We start from the raw sequence: 20,199 nt of genomic DNA, 5'->3' as shown, positions 1-20,199 counted from the left end.
ATCGGCTATTGCTTTGTCTCTTGGGTTGCACAGAAGAAATCAGACAAGTAATGGTTGCTACATCGTGTGTTTGAGCCTACTCAGTACATCCTGTGTAATCTGTGGGTGCTTTGTTTATTATAGCCACTCTAGGGAAGGACTCCATTTGTGGTTTGTAGAGCAAAAAGCGCATTGTTCTTAATGAATAAATAATAGTAAAATGAGCTGTGCAGTCTAGGTAAATGCATTTGTTCATCCCTTTACATTGTTGGTGTCTCAGTAGTAAAACAATAGCGCTTAAATATAGAAAAGGCTTATTTGATCATCCAGCTCAATTTTGCTGCCAATTCAGGACTATTCCCAGTCGTATGTTTCGAAGTGTCTACTTAAATATCTCATGAGCTGGTGTTGTGGTCACTGCCTTCTGCGACATCTGTCTATGCAGCTCCAGCTCTGTGATGTTCAGAAGCCTGGTTTGGATAGGACAGAGGCTCTCATCTGTTGTTTATAAATTAAATGGCATTTATTTCAACGATATTTTAGATTTTGAGGACTGAAAAAAGAGGTTAAAGGAAACTTCAAGAAACAGTGTAAGAACACGTGGAAAACAAACTGAACAGGACTGGAGAGGAGAGGATGTCTTTTTTCCATAGAAGGTCTTGGAAACTCATCAAATTTTTGCTATCAAGTTCTGTAGAGGAGAGAAAGACAGGGAATGGGAGATGGATGAGTGAGATGTTTAAGGATGACACTGACAAAACCAGCTGCATAAACTCAGCCTTGAATTAATCTCCCCAAGCTGAGTGACAATGACTCGGAAATGTGTCTATGCTGATTCCTTTATTCATTTTCCATTATGGTAAGAAGTATTTCTCTGGATAGTAGCCTGAGCATAGAATTCTTTATTAACAGGTTCTTTTAATAGCATATCTCCCTTGTTATTTTTGTTTGTTTTGAGTTATGCACATTGCCGATGCTACAAGTTTTACGAGAATACCAGTGCTAGGATTATTGTGGGTATCCAAACTGAAGTCTTTTCAGCTCCCTGACAACAGCAAGCCACTGCTTGGTTCCTACAGAGAAAAACAAATATCCCATTCTCATAGGCAGTGGATGGAGGTGAGCACATTATTTACTAGTTTCTCATAAAAAGATAGCCATAAAGACGTTCTCTGTCAGGGCAGAGAGGACGCCTCACACAAAGGCTTTTGGAGGAAAATTTTTGTTGAATGAAATCTTTGATCCTTGGGTATTTCGGCACAGGACTAACCTCAAGTGATTGATGGAAGAAATAATGGCAGCCTGTGAGAAAAGCTTGAAAGAAAGTTATGTTCCCATTTTGATTCTGTAGCATTGTTCAATATGTACAATGGCTTCCTCTGGGCAGTTTGGTAATTTAATGCTCTATTAGCTAGCCATTATTTGTTTATACTTAATGTAATTTAGAAATATTGGTAAGGAAACTCAAAAAGTAATGATCTGGCCTCTTAGCAACAGGATGTCTTTAAAAATTCTGTGGTTCACTGAGGGATGCCCACAGCAGTTCCTGGAGATGTAATACGATAGGTTTCTTTAGTTTTGTTTATTGTAACTTTTCCTTCCTCTTCCTTATATTTCTCTTTTTGATCTTATATTTCTCTTTAGTATAGGGGTAAGTCTTGAACTACCGAAAGTCTTCGCCCATTTTACCTTCACTGATAACTTGATAACCCCTTTGTCTAATCTTACTTTGAAACAAGGCACTCTCTCTGTTTCTGTTGAGAGTTAATTACCCAGGCTGTCACACAGCCCAAGGAAAAATGATATTTCATACAGTGGTGGAACAGAACTCTTTGGAGAACTGCCTAAGAAATGCTTCTCATAAATCTATCATGAGAAAATTTCTTTTACTTATCATAATGCATTATGAATTGCTTTGAGTGACAACCTAAGCAGCTGGAATAGAATATTAGTGGGATATTTTGGACTTTCATTTTGGGGGGGGAAAGCAAGTCTGTTTTGGAAATATTTGTATATGTGCGTGCATGGGTGTAATCTCAGATGAGAATGCAAAACATGCAAAGTTGAAATATCTCAAACATGCGAACATCACGGTAATGGATAATAATTAAGATACCTAATTCCCATGGCTCTGAAGCTGCTAATGAAAAGGCAATGTAATGCGAGATAAGAGGTAGCAGAGTGAAGAGAGCACACTGTATGGGGATGGTTTTGCAGCTTTAGGGAAGAGTTACAGTGTGAGTTACTGGTGAAAAATGATTGCAGCTGTCAGGCTACAGGGTGGCTGCCGTAAAGGGAGTGGAAACGGTACCATCACAGAGGAAAAAGAGAGAAGAAATAGAGCATCATTGAACTGAAGGAGCAAACTACTGTTGTTTCTGGCATTTCTTAAGGCACTGTGTACAAAAGCAACATCGGTATTTCTTGTACTTGTAGAAGGAGGATATTTTCCAGTGGAGGGTGCCTGAATAGTCTGGACCTTTCTTCATATTGCCCTCACTATGAAGACCAGGGAGGAGGCAGTGTATTGCTGCTGTGGGTTGATGCTCAGGCTGTAACACAGTCCTGCTTTGGAGGCAGCAGCAGCAATTTCAGACATGGCAGAGCTGGTAAATGCAGCTCCAGACGAGAGTAATCTCTGTGCCCCAGCCTTGTTGTTTCCTATTTCTCTAGGGCCGTTGTCTGAGAGTTTTGGAGGGAAACTGCTTCTGGGTTTCTGGAGGCTTTTCCCCCCTCTGCTGCAGTGACCATCACCTTGACAGAAAGTGGGGAAGCCCTTCATAGAAGAGTAACTGAATGAGCTAATTTGGTATTCTGTAGGTAAGGAATATAGAGGGAGTGTTAGTGCAATGGAAACCAAACAGAAAGAAAGTGCATAAAATGAGAAACATCAGAAATTCAGTTATTTCTGTGACCATCACTGCCAGAGCTGTCAGAAGGTCAAAGCCGCCTGTAATAAAGGCTGATCTTAGCAGCCCCTGACTTCCGTGGTCTTCACGTGAAATCTCTTTTTCTTTTAAAATTAAAATAGTACATATAGACCTGACAAGCAGATAATAGAAACTCACAGAAAACGAATGCAACGCAGTAAGCAGGAAGGTGCAGGAGCTGTTCCGCTTTGCTGATCTGAGACTGGTGCCAGTAATTCTGGGACTGAGCATTCAGTGCCAGCATCCACTGGCTTTCTGCACACTGGGAGCTCTAAGGCCAGTGCTGTGTTCGGAAAAACATTCTCCCCATACGCCAGCTGCTAAACCAGCTGTGGGGTTTTGTCTCTATGCAGGAACCTTGGGTTTTTTTGCTTGAGGGCTTTAATTCAGCGAGGTGTTGGTCCTACATGTCTGGTATTCTGATTTTAACAAGTGATGGTCTTGGGAGGACTTTTATGTCAAGCCAAGTTAGGGTGAAAGCAAAACTTTATAATGCCATATATGAAACACAGAATAGGCAAACCAGCTGGAAAGATTTATAATGATAAAGATGATTCTATGAAAAGAACTACCAGAAAGAAGAGGGAAGCATGTTTTGTGTGTTTCTTGCAAGAACAAACCCCGCATAGCTCGAGATGGCCAGCTGCAGGCAGGTCCTTCGCAGATCTTGTAAGAGCTGCCAGGAGCAGAGCTCTGGTACTTCCATGGGCCTCTGGTCCTGTCGGCTGGGAAGAGAGCCTCTGCCCCCCTGTCTGTGCCAGCTCTGGAGACAGCTAGCATAATTCTAAAGGAGTACAAAAGTGGGCTGTACACTTAATACTCCAGAATTCGTTATGGCCACAGTCTCATAGGGAAGTTAATCACCTCTTGGTGACCACCAGCTCCACAACAGATGCTTTTGCCAGTCTGTGTCCTTTATATCAGTCAGGTTTGTTGTGGCCTTCATTGGACTAAACCAAGTAGAAATCAGTTTTAGTCACTGCTCTTCTTTAACAAATAACATAATAAATTTGCGTTGGGAAGGCATTGTCAGTCTGCCAGATCTCTTCTCTTTAAGAAGTTCTCATTTTGCATTGATTACAAAGATCGCGGTGAGACATCAGAGGTTTGGAGTTCATTAGTTGCAGTGATTAAACCCTTTCTTAAATTTTTGGTTTAGGTTACATTGAAGAATCTTGCACGATCCCTTGCCCGTTTGATTGCAAATTAAGCGATTGGTCCAGTTGGTCCCCTTGCAGCTCTTCTTGTGGACCAGGGGTGAAAGTCCGATCCAAGTGGCTTAAGGAGAAGCCTTACAGTGGAGGTCGTCCCTGCCCAAAGCTGGATCTCAAGAATCAGGTGAGCAGCGTTAAATAGCCAACAGAACTCTCTCTGTGCTTACTGTATTTTTAATTGTGGTCAAAAGATACCGTGCTGGTGAAGAAATGAAAAATAGGAGTTATCTCTGGGACCACACCTTGTCTCAGATTTTGAAGGCAATCCTTGAACTTCTTGAGGATTGAGGGGGAGGTACTCATGTAAAAGCAGAATTTGACCTGAACGACTGTATTTCTTACGTAAAGAAATTTTTTATCTCCCAGAGCACAGAAAACCCTGAACAAATAATCCCACCTGGATAGTATATAAATATTAGAGAGCTCAGTTGTCATGGATATTTTAAAAGCTTTAATTCTCTCTGAGACTATGGTTGCTGCAAAAACATTCATTAAATATATATCGCTATTTTTAGCAATATTTCCCTTCAACATAACACAAGTTCCCTTGAACATTAATCTCTGTATATTCAATATTGAAGTATCCCATCAGACGAAAGTAATCCCTAAATTGCTACTCTTTAAAAAAGATCAGCATCTACTTAAATACTGTTTAATCCTGTAAGCATTTTTGCAAAACCAATAGTGATATGATTTGCTACATTTGCTGATTAGTTCTCAACAATAATTAACACTGAAGAAGTACTAGTAAGTTTTGCCTGTCCTTTATTTCAGATTCAGCTATTAAAATTAATAGGACAGAAACTTATCATGCTGAAGGGCTTCATATATGTTGTGAATATATATATACTTAAAAATATGTTTCAAAGGATGCGAGAAGGCCTTTAATAGTATTCATACAAAGATTTTTTTGTTTAATGGCTTGTAGGTGTTAGAGCTGGTGGATCCAGTTGTTTTTCTGTGCAACTGCTACTGCAGCAGTTTTGTCCCGGGATGCAGCACCACTTCTAACACTTGATTCTGAACTTGCCTCATTTTCTTCGCAGTTTATTTTTTTTCCTGTGAGAAACTTGCTAAATGCTTTTTTTTTTTTTTTTTCTTTCTTCCTTATTACTGTTTGAAATTCATAGGCAATAGCCTCACAGAAGCAGCGGGGACTATGAAAATATAAAACTGCAATAAAGTGTATGTTGTCCATACCTCAGTGCTTTTCTTAATAGATCAGACAGATCACCAAAGAGGCAAAATGAAATCCTGCAGTAAGTCCTATGGTAACAATAAGCTTCTTTGTAATGAAAAGATACTGGGGTTTGTTACCCATAGACACAGCAGACTACTTCCATTAAATGTAAACTTATTGCTATGAAGTGTTGCCTATTCCCACACACATTAGATTTGCTAATTTCCAAAGCCCTTCAGAAGATAGTAAAGGAAAGAAATAGTTTAAACTTGGAAATTAAGTCCTTGTAAGTTTTATCAGTTCACTGTGCTTGCAAAATGCCATGGCTGGTATTAATATAAATGCGGTTGGTGCTTTTTGCCTCTTTATTGGTAGTGCACGTCTTGATCTAAAGCCCACTGAATTCATTAGGGGGCTCTAGTAGTGACACCTTGGAATTGCATTAAGGTCTGGGTTTTTCAGATATGGTGGAGGTATTGTAAGTTTGCTTGCTTTGGATTTTGTTTTGGGTTTTTGTTTGGTTTAGGGGTGGTGGTTTTTCTGATTCAAGCGGAAGCTATTTCTAGCTAGTTTAGCGCACCACTGGATTCCCTTTTTCCAATTTGGGTTTATAGGATTGCATCAGATCCTATATATATTCGAGCTTTTTAAGATAAGAAGAAATGGTGCTAATAAGGAAGGGGTGTGTGTATGTATATCTATGTTTAAGTACACTTAGATGTGCACACATATACACCTATTGGGTATGTGATTCTAGGCAGTGCCTCCTCAAACGCTTCTCAGTCCTTTGCAGTTTGGAAGGAGTTTTGCTTTGCACCCACTGGACTTTGACTTCAGGCACTGATTTAGAAACGCCGAGGTCCTTAGGCACATTGCAGCATGTACGAGTTGTCTGCCCAGACGGTAAACTGAATTAGCTGATTGTGCTGCTGTTTAGCTAAGCTGGACACATACCATTAATCCACTGCAAGACAGATTGTCTTCTGTTTCCCCTGGTCATTCCTCAGTGTTTAATCCTAGAACGAAGCCCTATGGATTCTTCGTATATAAATATGTGACATCCTAATTATTTTTATATAAGCTAAACACCTGCAGTAAAATACTTGCTTTTGCTCAACATTGGACATAAGGAAGCTAAATCACCTTGGTGCTGAGATTTGCTTTCTCTTTCACTGTCTGTGGTGTTATATTATGTTTTATCAAGTTAATGAACATTAGATAACTTAGAAACAATAATATAATCACAGACTCGTAGAATCATTTAGATTGGAAAAGACCTTTAAAGTCCCTTCCAACCCAAACTATTCTATGATTCTATGATTATTGAATCCAACCATTAATTAAAGCCCCTAATCAATTTGTGTATTTTTCTTGTCAAGCCAAATAATCTCTTCACCCTTTTCTTGTGAAGGGTGTTTTCTAGGCTTCTTGGCAGACCTCTGTATGTGGGTTGTTTGGTTCTTTTCTTAATGCCTTTCAGATATTTGGCATAAAGTTAACTTCAGAGAGCATTACTTGAAACGTTATTCCAGCAATTCTGTGTTACTATTTCCCACAATGTATACCCTGCGTATACAGGTACTTTAGCAAACCTGCTGCTCTGGAGAGAGGGGCAATTTGCAGGATCAAAACAATTTATTTGATGAAAATAAGTAATTATTTGAATCACAAACTGTTTTGTAAAAGACAATCCTCGTAGAGTAAGTTCAATTTATGCAGTGCAGCTTGCTTGTGTATTTAGGATAGAACTTTTTAGCAGATGCTTAATTTTATACAGAGATAATGACACATCCTATTATTGCCTATATTCCATGGGTTTTATGCTCTTAATTCCACAGAGCTTTTTGCTCTTCTGGAGTATCTTGAAGCCATTCTTTCAGATGTCTTCATCCCTCTTTGCCTGTAGAGCCTCTCAAGCAGTCCACTGCTTATGCAGCGGATGCAACCAGTAAACTCAGAGTTAGGAGAATTAATTCAGCTTTTACGTATTCCTTCTTCTCATTATAGTTGATGGACTTGGTTGAGCCTGTCCAGATTTTATTCCAGGTTTTGTTATTTCTGATAGAAGTGACAAACAGCTTGTGTGGGCTGTATGCACTTGGTATTCTGATATAATCATTCAATTTGATATAGTCACTTCGGCCTTAAACTTCCTCTGTGTTATTGCCCTGTGAAATTAAAAGATGAATTACTGCGTTTGGGGGAAGAGGTGACAGTATTTTAATGCAGATCCATGTAAAATGTTGAATTACTTCCTTCTTGTACATCTAAGTGTTTGAAAATCATTGAAGAGTTGGCTAACTACATTTTCTTCCATCTTTTTTTAAAAAAATAAGTATTGCATGTGGAAGCTGTGCAGCTCTTATCTAAGGATATGATTGCTTCTGAACAGCCGATTGGATTATGGGGTCAGTTGGCAGATGTTCTCGGCTGTGCAATGCATGTTAAAAGAGGTGTAGCATTTACATTTTTCTATTTCTGCTCTTACTCCAATACACTTACACAGCATGCAGTTGCTAAGCTATTTAATATGTAGTTCTACATGATGAAAGGTTAAATATGACTTATGGAGGGTTTATTGCTTGAATATTCTGTTATAGGTTTTTAGGATTACTACAAGCAAATGCATCTTATTTTAAAGACTCATGAATTCCAAGGATTATCTTTTTATTGATTGCTCTAATGTATATCCTTGTCAAGATTTTCCCTCCTTCTCCTTCCTCCCCCTCTTTCTTACCCAGTCCTGCTAAAGGACAAATATCATAGCCAGTAGTTTATTTCCTTTATAGATACTGTATATATTTAAGCAAACATTTTTAAAGGATTTGGAGCATTTGTAAAGGCAGGACTAGCAGGAAAAAACATGTACTGTATTTGAAATATAAACTTATTGCTTTCTTCAGAATGAATATTTTATTCTTAATAACATTTTCTGATGCTCACTCTAGAACATGAGAAATACGGACACCTTGCACATTACATTTGCAAGTACTTTTCCTGAAGTTGCGTGCAAAAGTTTAATGAAAGGGAGAAGGTAGAGGGCAGTGGTAGATTTACAGACCGGATTTCTCAGAAGCAGTGTGAAGACACATGAATTTCTGGTAACCTTTTCTTAGAAAATGACTGGTTTAGTCCTACCCGTGCTTGAGAGAAAACAGTTTTTTTTGATCAGGGGAAAAAAAGTGCTAAATTTCTTTTCAAAAGACAAAATCTTACAAATCTATAGGCTTTAAAAACTCTCCATTAGAATTTACAACACTGAATGGGCTCAGAGATTGCTGTTAATTGTAGAAACTGCTACCTCTTGTGAGACAAAGCTGGGCTTGGGGTGAAGGTGGAGGGTGTGTGCGTGATCTTTCCCCTTCTCTAATCTTTAACGTTAGGAAAGGGCTGTTCAGGAAGGACCTTTTGATAAGGTATTTCCAGGACTTTTCATGCTTACTCAAAAAAAACCCCCCAAAAAAACAACCTGAAGAGCAAACTGACACAGTAGTATGCAGACCAAAGTTTGACTTGCTCACATTCAGTAGCCGTTTTTCAAGGCAGTTTTTGGCTCACATTTGGCAAGCTAAGTTTCCGTGATCCAAAAATGCCCTTACAATGTATCAGGGGAGCTCTGCCTAAGAAACAGCCGCATTGCATGGCTTATCAGAGGACACTGTAATGAAAGAAAGTACATTTTAATTTAGGTAGGTAACTGCTCTCAGAGCAATAATTTTGTATACAATAAAGTTTCTGAATAAACAGTGTATAACGCTACTGTATTTCTCCTGTTTTCCTTCCTTCAAGTTACATTCCCATTCCTACTTGCTGATGCAAAATATTTACAGTGTCTTTCATTTATCTTTGTCCCCATCTGACTATGGATTATTAAAGCATTATTTATTCTATTAATTTTGAGTGTGTCTGACTAGAAGAGGTTTTATTTTCATGCTCTGTTTCAATGTAATACTCAGTAGTACTCCTCCTTTGCATGAGTATAGCTTTTATACATACACTTGTGTGAATGTGTATGAAGCATTTTGAAAACTCTTAGACTCCTGTGTTAGTAGTTCAATTCGAACCTGACATTTGTTCTTGCTCTCAGCAAATTAGCTCACATCGAGTCCCTGGATGGTGAGTTGTGTGTATAACCCTTACCTTTCAGCATCAGAAATTGGTCTTCATGCATAGATTTAGTAATGTATATTATAAATAGCTCCTGCTTAAATCACTTCTTTTATAATATAGAATTCTAATTGTTAGAAAAGTTGTTGGACTTTTTCGAGGGACTTGTAAAGTCTCTTCCTCTCATGGATTTCAGCTGCCAGGAGTTTATTTCTGAGCCCAGTCCTGTGCTGTTGTATCAGTAGCGTCAGTTGTGTAAGATCACTTTCTGTGGCATGCAAGGACTTCGCTGACCTGTATTTTCCTCTGGCTCTATTTATGAACACTCATTTGCTTCGTGTGCAACTTAACTTCTGGAAACAAAAATCCTATCCTTAATCTTGGGTTTACATTCAGAAGGTCTGATTTCCTCCCACTCAGCCTTAAAGGGAGGAATTACAGCATAGAATACATCTGCCCTCTGATTCCAGTGAGATTTTACAGTATCGTAAAAATGACAAGTTTTTTTGCCTGCTACACTAATGTGGGAGAATTTTCAGTGTAAAAAAAATAGGGAGAACTTCCTGGTTTCCTTACACTTTTCCTGCTGTGACTGGAAGTTTTGGTACTAAACAGTACTTTCGTTCATTAAATGAGCAGAAGTAGCGAGCTGACTCTGTGTAGCTTGAGCTCCAGCTTGTCTTCCCAAAGCAAGTGTCTGGAGAGTCTGCCACGTGAGTGGGTACTGCTTGGCATCCTAAGGAAAATACAGCCATTTTCCATGGTATCCTTCAGGATATTAACTCTGTAGTATCTGCTCTGATTCCCAGAATATACTAATTTTGTATTCAGCTTCACGTAGCTATCCACATTTGATTTCCATTTCTCCTACAGCTTTTTTGTTGAATAAAGAATTGTATAAACATATTTTCACAATTGCCGCTCATGAAAAGCTTTAGCCGTGCCAAAACGGAGCATTTTAACAACTTCCTCAAAAGTGTTTTTCACTTTTCTTTTTTTGTACATAGCTCCTTTAAACTTCTGAATTAATAATGTGTATTAATATAGGGTCTACTGCTATTTTCTGTAAGTGTGAGAACACATTTGAACTCTGTGAAATTAAATAGGATACAATGCCAGTCTAGTTCCTAGAACTATTCTGGATCCCCAAAAGGCAGCAGCCTTGTGCTAATTGTGCTAACTACATTTTTCTGCCTATTATAGCCCCAACCACATTCTTCCTGAAATATATATCGAAGCAGGACTTTTTGCTGGAAAAACAAGTGGTACTTTTACCTTTCTGGAACTAGAATTTGCCCATCATTATTTCTGATTCAAATGCAGAGTTCCTATGTTTGTTGAAGAATATATTTATTGTTTAATATGATAGCTTACTGCAAAATATGGTGGAAGTCAAGAGTTATGTCGAAAGTGCTTTGTCCTGTTTATTTCTGTGCAAAGGAGATGGAATTAAATGGAAAATCAACCCTAGAAGGACAGATGGCCCAGTGGAGAAAGTATTAGCATTTCACCTAAGGAACTGGAGTTAAATTGGTTTGGGCAATATTTTTTAAGGAAAGAAGTTTGGTTTGTGCTGAATCTCCTGTGGACAATATGTCATGTTGGAGGACCAACATACACGGTGTGTCATAAATCAATGTGACAGCATCTAACACTGAGACTGAACTTACTTTTGCTTGTCTTTGTCTTAGGAGCAGGGGAACGCAAAAGGATTGATGCCGTGGTTATTCCTTGGCAGCAGATTTAATCTTGGGATTTTCCCCCCCCCCTCCTTCTTACTTTTAGAAAGTTTTCTATTTCTTTTCTGCAAAGTTTTGCTGTCTAATCTGTTCTTGGTTTTAGGTTCATAATTGTTAAGGAAGGGGAAATACTGTTTTACAGTTAAAATAAGGATGTAGCTTCTGTTCTAATTGGAATAAACCCAAGCATATTCAGAATAAAAAATGTTGGTACATCTTCACCTTTTCGTACGGTAGAAGATATGAAAAACAACTATTTGGCATTATGCACTTAGAACATGTCACTTAATCTTCAGAAACAGTGAATTACACAGAAGTATGTTTTTTCTTGCTTTTGGCAAGTTAAATGAAGGTTTTGACATGTTTTCCTTCTCTTTACTGTCTTTTATAAAATCTTTGGGTACAAAACCAGTTTCAAAAATATTATCTTGTTGATTACTAACCCATATTTGCTATAATAGAATACATGAATGTGGAAATTTCTTTTGAAATAGATTCTAAGTCAAATAATGAAATTAATTACAATGATTTAAAGTTCTGTAGAACCTGCCACATGATTTCAAAACTTTTTGAAGTGAGAATGCCAGAAGATATTGGCAAGGTGTTAAACGAGAGCGCATTAAGCAGAAGGCAGCCCAGCTCCATCCAATCTAGAGAGCTTGTGTGTGCAATCTGAATCACAGCGCAGAGCATCCAACCTGAATAAAGGTTGGATTGGGTGAGTTGTAAATTAGGTGGTTGGCATTGGCATTAGGAAGAAATCATTCATGATGAGGGTGGTGAGGCACTGGAATGGGTTGCCCAAGGAAGTTGTAGATGCCCCCTTCCTCAAAGTGTTCAGGGCCAGACTGGATGGGGTATTGAGCAGCCTGGTCTAGTGGGAAGTTTCTTACCATTGGCAGGGGAGTTGGAACTGGATGGGCTTTAAGGTCCCTTCCAACCCAAACCATTCTATGATTCTGTGACTGGCCTGATTTAGCATCTGTTATTGTCAGAAACCAGTGTGAGGCTATTCTAGGAAGCAGCTTTAAGAAAGGACATTGCAACAGCTTGCTCCCAGATCTAATGTTGTGAAAACTGCGGTAAACAAATGAGTTTCCTCCAGAGAGGAAATGCCATCTATCCTTTGGTCAACCAAATATCTATGTGTCTCATCCAGACCTCTATAGTTTGGTTTTCTGTGTTGACTCTGTTAAGTGTTCAGCTCCAGCTTGGTTACTAAGATTTTGGTTACCTTTTTAATTTTTCCAGTGGACAACAGTGTCTTTTAGAAGGTCCGGATTTTCTCAGAAGAAGCATGAAGCATATTCTGTGTGTCCTCAGTTTAAAGCTGACCACATTCACGTGATTGACTTTGTTCCTCTAAGAAAGAATAGAGTTTCTTAAAGTTGGTCTGACTCACCTGGATGGACATATCCTGAGCGTTCAGAGCAGAAAATTCCTACTTTCTGACTTTGCCTTATCAGTCAGAGGGAATAACTGGAAGTGAAGCTCATTTTCAAACAGGGAGAGTGGACACTAAGATAGAGGCTGTGTTACCTCATCTGTCAGAGCCACTAAGAAGCCTGGGAGTGCTCAGGAACCTCTTTCATTATAGTCCTTAAAAAACCCTCGTCTCGCCTTTTTAAAGTATTTAATACTTCTGTGTTGTTCCTTCTACAGCAGTTATCATTGATTAATACTTAACAAGTGTTAATATTTTTTCTGGTGCAGATGTTTCTTGTGGCTGTTTCCCACAGATTATACCCATATCATTTGTCTGCTTTGCTTTGTTTTGTGCACTGTAGCTGATTGATAGATTCAGGGATGGATTTTATTTTCTTTTTATGTTCTTTAATTGGTTTCCTCATCCAAGACAGCAGAATAAAAGTGAGAATGACCTTCTATGTTCCTCTTGATCTCTCCTCACATGACTGGAAGGATTGTACTGGACTTGCCATGAGCTAAATGTGTGCATTCAAACTGCAATTTGAATACATGAACTCTGCATCTTTTTTTTAGGTGACAGCATCAGGATTGTCAGCATTACCAGATTGTTAGCTGGAATATAAACCACTTTGAGATTTTGGATTTCAAGGCCCAATTACAGCTTTCTGAGTGGTTGTCAAATGCAAGCCCTGTGTCAGGGAGGTCTGTTGTTCAGAAAGGCTCTTCTCCAAAAGTTGAAATTCATTCTAGTCACATGCAGGTGGGTTTGGGGAAAGAAGGGAGAAATTAAAGCTGTCTCCACTGTGTAGCTGTCTGGAGCTCTCTCTGCCTCCTGAAGTCCTTGTTTTAGCGGGGACATTAAGAAAAGAGTTGCAAGAGTTTGCACAAATGTAGCCAATCCTTCCTCATTACCCATAGGTCGTGCCACGTCTTTGTGTTATAAATAAGTATGTTGCAGGCTATAGCCACCAGTAGAAAAACTAAAGATGAGCAGATTTTTAAATATGAGTGAAATGCCAAAGGACAGGTTCTTCTTCTCCAATAAGATGTATATTCTGTCTTGTCTAATTTTATTTACTGCTTCTCACTTGAGGAGTGCATAAATCAGCAGTCCTGTGTAGTCTGTTGTGATTTATTGCTTAATTAAAAGTTATGAGGGCTTTTAATCCATATATAATTTATATTATTTTTGAGTCATCTGTTTCCCGTATTGTAACTTAAGCAGGAAACTTGCACGAAGGGAACATTTTGCAAGTTCTCGTATGTACTAACAGATGTGGCACACGATGCTGTCTCAGATGTTCTGGATTGACTTTGGAGTTCAAACTCAGAACCAAAGATCATTAAATATTAGTCCACTTAATAAAATTTACCCAGCATCAATTAAAGTTTGATGGCAAATATAGTCTATATGTTCGTTAGAGTTACAGATTAATTTTAGAAGAGTTGAGACTCATTTGTGGTTTCACAATAAACAGATGTTAGCCTCACTTTAATAATTTAAAAAGCAGGCTTAAAATGGGTATTTACATTTTAATGGAGATTTAATTTAGCTCTACTATTGCAGTCGTCAAAACAAAAGAACAACCAGTTTTAATGTTTCGTTTCAGTTTGGTCATTAGGCGATTATTTTTGTAGTTGGTAGATTACTGTTGTACTTTTTCCTTAATTAAGATTATAACCAGCATGCATTATTAAACCAGATTTTTCTCCATGTGAGTTACTATTGAAGAAGAAATACAGTATTGCAAACTTCAGGTTTTGTAGTGATAGCAGAGGTGAGTGTTGTGAGAATTTCTGCAAAATCAGAAAAATTTTAATTGAATATTTTTGAGTTGTGTGTTTCAGAGCACTGATTTGTCTGAATTTAACTTGGATAGGTTTATCACCTCCTTTCCCAAATATTCTCTTTATACTTTGAAAGCATACACTAGTTCCAATAACAAAGAGTTGAACTTTCTGAGGAGGTTTTGACATCCAAACTTGGCATTATAGATTTGGGTAAAAAGATTGAGTGTCAGTTTGGATTTCATCAGTGGCAAAGGGTTTTAGCCGTGGTTTTCAGCAGAAATAAGAATTTCATATAGCTGAGAATCAGCTGCCCTCTGTTGGTTAGTTCAGCTTTGCAGTGATTTCATGTGTATTTCCTGTGATGAACGTTGGGATGGATGGAAAGAGATGTCTCTCAGTCCCTTCTGCCAGCCGTGTGTTTGAAATCAGTGGGGTCCTCGCAGTAATCCACCTCTGCTCCGCCTGTGGTGTCACTTCAGGAAAATGCTCAACTTCTCATAGAATCATAGAATGGTTTGGGTGGACCTTAAAGATCATCCAGTTCCAACACCTCTGCCATGGACAGGGACACCTCCCACCAGGCCAGGCAGTTCAAGGACCCATCCAACCTGGCCTTGAACACCTCCAGGGAGGGGACATCTGCAACCTCCATGCAACTCCATGCCAACGCCTCACTGCCTTCATAATGAAGAATTTCTTCCTAATATCTGATCTAAATCTTCCCCCTCCAATTTATAGCCATTCCCCTTCATACTATCACTCCAGGCCCTTGTAAAAAGCCCCTCTCCAGCTTTCTTATAGCCCCCTTCAGGTACTGGAAGCTGCTATAAGGTCTCTTGGAGCCTTCACTTTTCCAGGCTGAACAACTCCAACTCTCTCAGCCTGTCCTCATAGCAGAGGTACTTGTCACGGATCTCCATCTGGACATCAAGCTGTTGACCACTACTCTTTGAATACAACCATCTAACCAGTTTCTTATCCACTGAACAGTCCACCCATCAAGTCCATCTCTCTCCAATTTAGAGAGAAGGATGTTGTGGCGAACCATGTCAAAAGCCTTGCAGAAGTGCAGATAGATGACATCCGTTGGTTTTCCCATGTCCACTGCTGTGGTAACTCCATCACAGAACGCCACTAGGTTGCTCAGGCAGGACTTGCCCTTGGTGAAGCCATGCTGGCTGCCTCCAATCACCTCCATGTCCTCCATGTGCTTTACTATAGCTTCTAGGAGGATCTGTTCCATGATCTTCCCAGGCACAGAAGTGAGGCTGATGGGTCGGTAGTTCCCAAGGTCTTTTCTCCCCTTTTTAAAAATGGGCACTGCATTACCCTTCTTCCAGTCACCCGGGACTTCTCCTGACTGCCGTGACTTTTCAGATATCATGGAGAGTGGTTTGGTCATCACATCAGCCAATTCCCTCAGGACTCTGAGATGCATTTCGTAATGTCCCATAGATTTATATATGTTCAGATTCTTCAGGTGGTCATCAACATGATCCTCCCCTACAGCAGGAGGGGCTATACCCCCCCCAGACACCTTCTTTTTCCATTGACCCAGACTCGGTGAGGAGAGCAGTTGACGGTGAAAACTGAGGCAAAAAAGTTAACCTTACCTGTAGATTCTGGATGTCCTAAGTAGCTTCATGTGTAATTACAATGTTTTCAGTCAATTGTCTTAATTGTTTCTGAAACAAAAACTTGTTCCTGGATTTTTAAAAACTTTTTAAATATTAAATTTTAGTATCATTCATAAAAATCATGAAATTGCTTTTTACTTGATGCACATGGTAATGTTTTGCTATAAAATGTCCCGTGCCTTCTTTTGGATAAAAACTGTTGATCTCTTTCAGATAGTCAGATTTTATTCAGACTATTCTTCTGAAGTTTGAGAATTGGACAATTATTATTCATTATTATGAACTTTGGCAATTATAAATGCTAAACCGAAGAAGATCTGTCAGCTCTGCTAATAAGTCTGCGTTCAAGTGTTTATTCCAACATCTGTTAAGTTTAGGTGTCTTTTATGCTCTTTTAAGTTAGTTTTAAATTATGACTTTAAGTTTTAGATTATGACTCTACGAAATAAAGACGAGAATGCTTCCTTTTTTGAGGAAGTGACATTATGTGGTTCATGAACTTTCTAATTAACCACCCAGCATAAAGATATTTTCAAGCTTGTTCTAAAGAGTCTCAGTAAAGACAGTGATGTCGAAAAAGAGTAAAGGTTAGCAGTCTGTTTTAAGCAAGACTTTGAAAAATAATGAATACCTAGTCATATGCTGCTTTTATAATGTCTTATTATATATGTATTTAACTGGTGATAATAATTAATATGCATTTGTTAATGTTGTTATACAGTGTTCTATTTAATACATGCAGTTTAGGTTTTTCATTGAATCCTCGGCACATAAGAAGACCTGTCCTCCTTGATCCATGCTTTCAGGTAATGCAAGGGCCAGACTTTCCTGAGGCACCTCAGTTGGTTGGTTTTGGTGGGAATACGTAGTGGTCACCAAGTCCAACATATGGCCCTTTATGACTGTGCAAATTTCCAAAATGTCTTAAAATAAATCCAGTCTGTTGCATTAAATTAAATTCAGTGTACTCGTAAGTGGCCATCTGGAAAATGTATTTGTACATGTAAATCATTCTTTTGGCAGCTAAGTGGCATTATCTTTGCTGCTATTAATCCAGTATTAAGGATTTCCTCCTTTGCAAATAGGGATTCGGACCTGGATAAAAAACATGCATGCCAAATTTTTATTTGTCTTGTACATGGTGTCTTCTTTGAGAAGTTAAGTCCTAGCTTTAAATCCAAGTTTAAATACAAATTTTGACATAAGTCTATATCCTATGTCAGGCTCTATGTTAATTTTTGTTAACCTCATGCATATTTTTTTGTAAAACTAATGTACGGCAAACCAGCACTTTAAATTCAGTTTTGGTTCAGTACATATTTTAGTTAGAGTTTGATGAACAGAATTTAATCACATTGCTTTTAAATACAGCTTGGACCTTGTTAGTTCTTGCTACAGGAAGGAAGATTTTGGCTCCTCTGGGTAGTCACAGAGCAGGGCTGCAAGGAGCCGCTGACACCAGGCTACCAGTTTGGAGCCTAACGTTTCTAAATGCATTGATGTTTTTCTTTCACGTTGCTTTTCCACAGCTAGTAGCTGGTTATAAAGTTGGATAGTAAATAAACAGATTTATATTTGTTGGAACACAAACATCAATGAGTACTTTAGCAACTAGAGTAGCAATAGATATTCATTAGAAAATCCATTGGAGAAATCAATTATACTTTGAGTTTGTCTTGTTGAGAGAATAGAAGTACTTGGTCCGTGTAAACCAGATATTACTCGAGTGATCAGTAGGTGGGCAGACAAAATAGACTATATGGATAGTCTCACAGGTGAATAAAATAATAAGAAAAGATTAATTTTCTATTCTGCATGTTCCTGGAGCAACCATTAACAAAACAACTGGGTTTTTTTGTGAATGAGATGTGGAAGATCGTATCTTACAGTGCACAGTATGTACACAACTCATCAGTCCTGAAAAAGAAAAGTGATGATTAAACTCAACCACATTCAACATTTGCATATAAAAGAGGCTTTTCTTAATATTCATTTCAGGTCAGTGTTTGATAAATGACTTGCAGATTTTCATCAGCATTCTCATGTCTTCATTTTCACATAATAGGTATCCTCTCAGGAGTTGTATGCAAACAGCAGCATTTTCAGCGGAGTTACTTATCACATAGGAAATTCAAAGTACAAGTTGTGTTTGGGTCCTATCTGCGTGCTAACCTCAGAAATTAATCCCAGGTAGAGGAAGAATAAGTATTTTTTTTAACTTAATTTCCTTGTTTTCAGCCTTTCATAATAATGTAACATACCACAGTACTTGAAAGCTTAGCAAGGGAACACATCACTGATTATTTTGGTCCTTCGGATAACACTGAAATGTTTACTTTTGTTGGAGCAAAATATTCATCTTTTATTTCTTTTAGTCTCTATGCAATAGCTTGCTTTTTAAAAAAAATAAACTAATCTTTTCTAACATCCCTTTTATACTGCAGGTTCCTTGCAACACTGCTTCTATACACCTGATTTCTATACACCTGAATGAAAATTCGTTTGTAATCAAATCAAAAGAACAATCAGTGCCTGACAGGTGTTGACTTTTGTGATGGTGCTGTGTTTGAAACCGAGGATGGGACTCTCTTCTTTCAGTTCCTAATGATGCTACGGAAGTGACTTCATCTTTTATCTGGCTGTGCAGAACAGCATTGGGAGTAATCGTTCTTGCAGCATCCCCTATCAAAAAGCTGCGCTTGAAACTCGGTTATGAGAAATTTGAGTATGAATCCAGGCTCTCTATAGCTTATTTCTTCATTCCCCCCTGTAATTCATAGTAAATCGTCTGTGCCTGAGCTGGTGATCAGTACTTTGTGAGTGCTTGGACGTGCGCTCCAGCTGCTCTGTGCTGCCTGCCGGCTGCGCTGCCCAACTCGGTGGAGGGAGTTTATGGCAACTCTTTGCTTCTGGAGCATGCCCATAAATCCGTGGCATATTGTGTGATAGCAGATGCAAACATGAGCTTTATGTCCTGTCTTCCAGCTAGTGTTTTTTTAACTGCTGTGTTATTCTAACCAAATGTTATCCCTATAGTCCCTGGCCCAGCTCTCATAATTTAATTAAATAAAGGCAAATTCCAATTAACTTTTGAGAGACCCAAAATTGCATCTGGTTTTTTTTTTTTTAGAAAGTAGCATTAATTTACACAATATTTCTCTTTTTTCCTGTCTGTTCAGCGAAGGCGTGAGACCTTTAATGCTGGTAATACGTAAAGCCTTACAAACTGGCCTCCCTATAGAACAGTCAATCATTTCATATACCAGAAGTCTGCATATTTTTGCTGGATTGTGATCTAATTTGCAGACTGGGTAACAGATGAAGTTTGACTCTAAATATGAAAAGATAATTTTTTGGCTTGAACCAATTTTTATCAATGGAATTAATAATGAAAGGAACAATCAATCTCCACATGCTTCCCTGAAATGTGTCCAATAGCATTTGCAATTCTATTGGAGCATCTTTTAAACAGTGAAATAAGGAACATTTGTTTCTTAAAAAAAGAGTTTTTATGTTGCAAATAGGAAAAATACAAAAGTTTGGAGCATGTCTCAAAGTCACTTGAATGTGAAATACTCTCTGGATTGTATTGCAAGCATCTAAGGGAAAGGAGCATGCTTCTCAGGAATGAATTTTCTTTGATATCCCAGAACCACCTAAACCCACTTAACAACTGCTGAAGATAAAACCCAATTCATTACCTACTTCCAGTCTAAGATCACTCTTTTAGTGGTCTTGAATTTAATTTGCATTTAATTCACAGTTTCATCAAGATAATTGTCTATTTGGTTCTCTCCTCTAATTGAAGGTTTGCAAGAAAATTAATGTATTATCACCTGTGGGAGGGGGGAGGTACAGCTGGTATTACACCACCTTTTTCCAGGTTCACGTCTGAAATACTTGTAGTATTTTCACAGGATGTGTTTCTCTAGTATAGACACAGAAATTGCAGGCAACTGTATTGGCCAGCTGAAATCATTATTAAACTCTTCCTCAGCATTAGGCAGGGGATCGGCATTACTCTGGTGAGAAGACTACCCTAGCCTCTCCTGTTTAAAAATCTTATTTTTCCCAGGCTGAGTGGATGGTATTTTTCCTGTCTCGTCTTTGCTGAATTTCCATTAGTACTAAAAGCTCTGCATCTGGTATTTTCTTGCCCTGCAGACTTTATAGGGAGAAAACATCTCTATTCTC

The 20,199-nt window shown here is 38.5% G+C and overlaps 1 protein-coding gene across 6 annotated transcripts in view; it reads left to right on the top strand.

The window, feature by feature from the left end:
• THSD7B (thrombospondin type 1 domain containing 7B) overlaps nucleotides 1–20,199 on the top strand; it is a 395,032-nt gene that overhangs the window by 304,873 nt on the left and 69,960 nt on the right. For all 6 annotated transcript variants that reach the window (XM_054070664.1, XM_054070665.1, XM_054070666.1 and 3 more), the window contains one exon: nucleotides 4,069–4,247. In XM_054070664.1, coding sequence (XP_053926639.1) covers nucleotides 4,069–4,247 — 179 coding nt within the window. The remainder of the gene's footprint in view (nucleotides 1–4,068; nucleotides 4,248–20,199) is intronic.

Source organism: Cuculus canorus, chromosome 6 (assembly GCF_017976375.1).
Source record: "Cuculus canorus isolate bCucCan1 chromosome 6, bCucCan1.pri, whole genome shotgun sequence".
Lineage (NCBI taxonomy): Eukaryota > Metazoa > Chordata > Aves > Cuculiformes > Cuculidae > Cuculus > Cuculus canorus.
The sequence above is the reverse complement of the archived record's forward strand: the minus strand, read 5'-3'. Positions and strand labels throughout refer to the sequence as shown.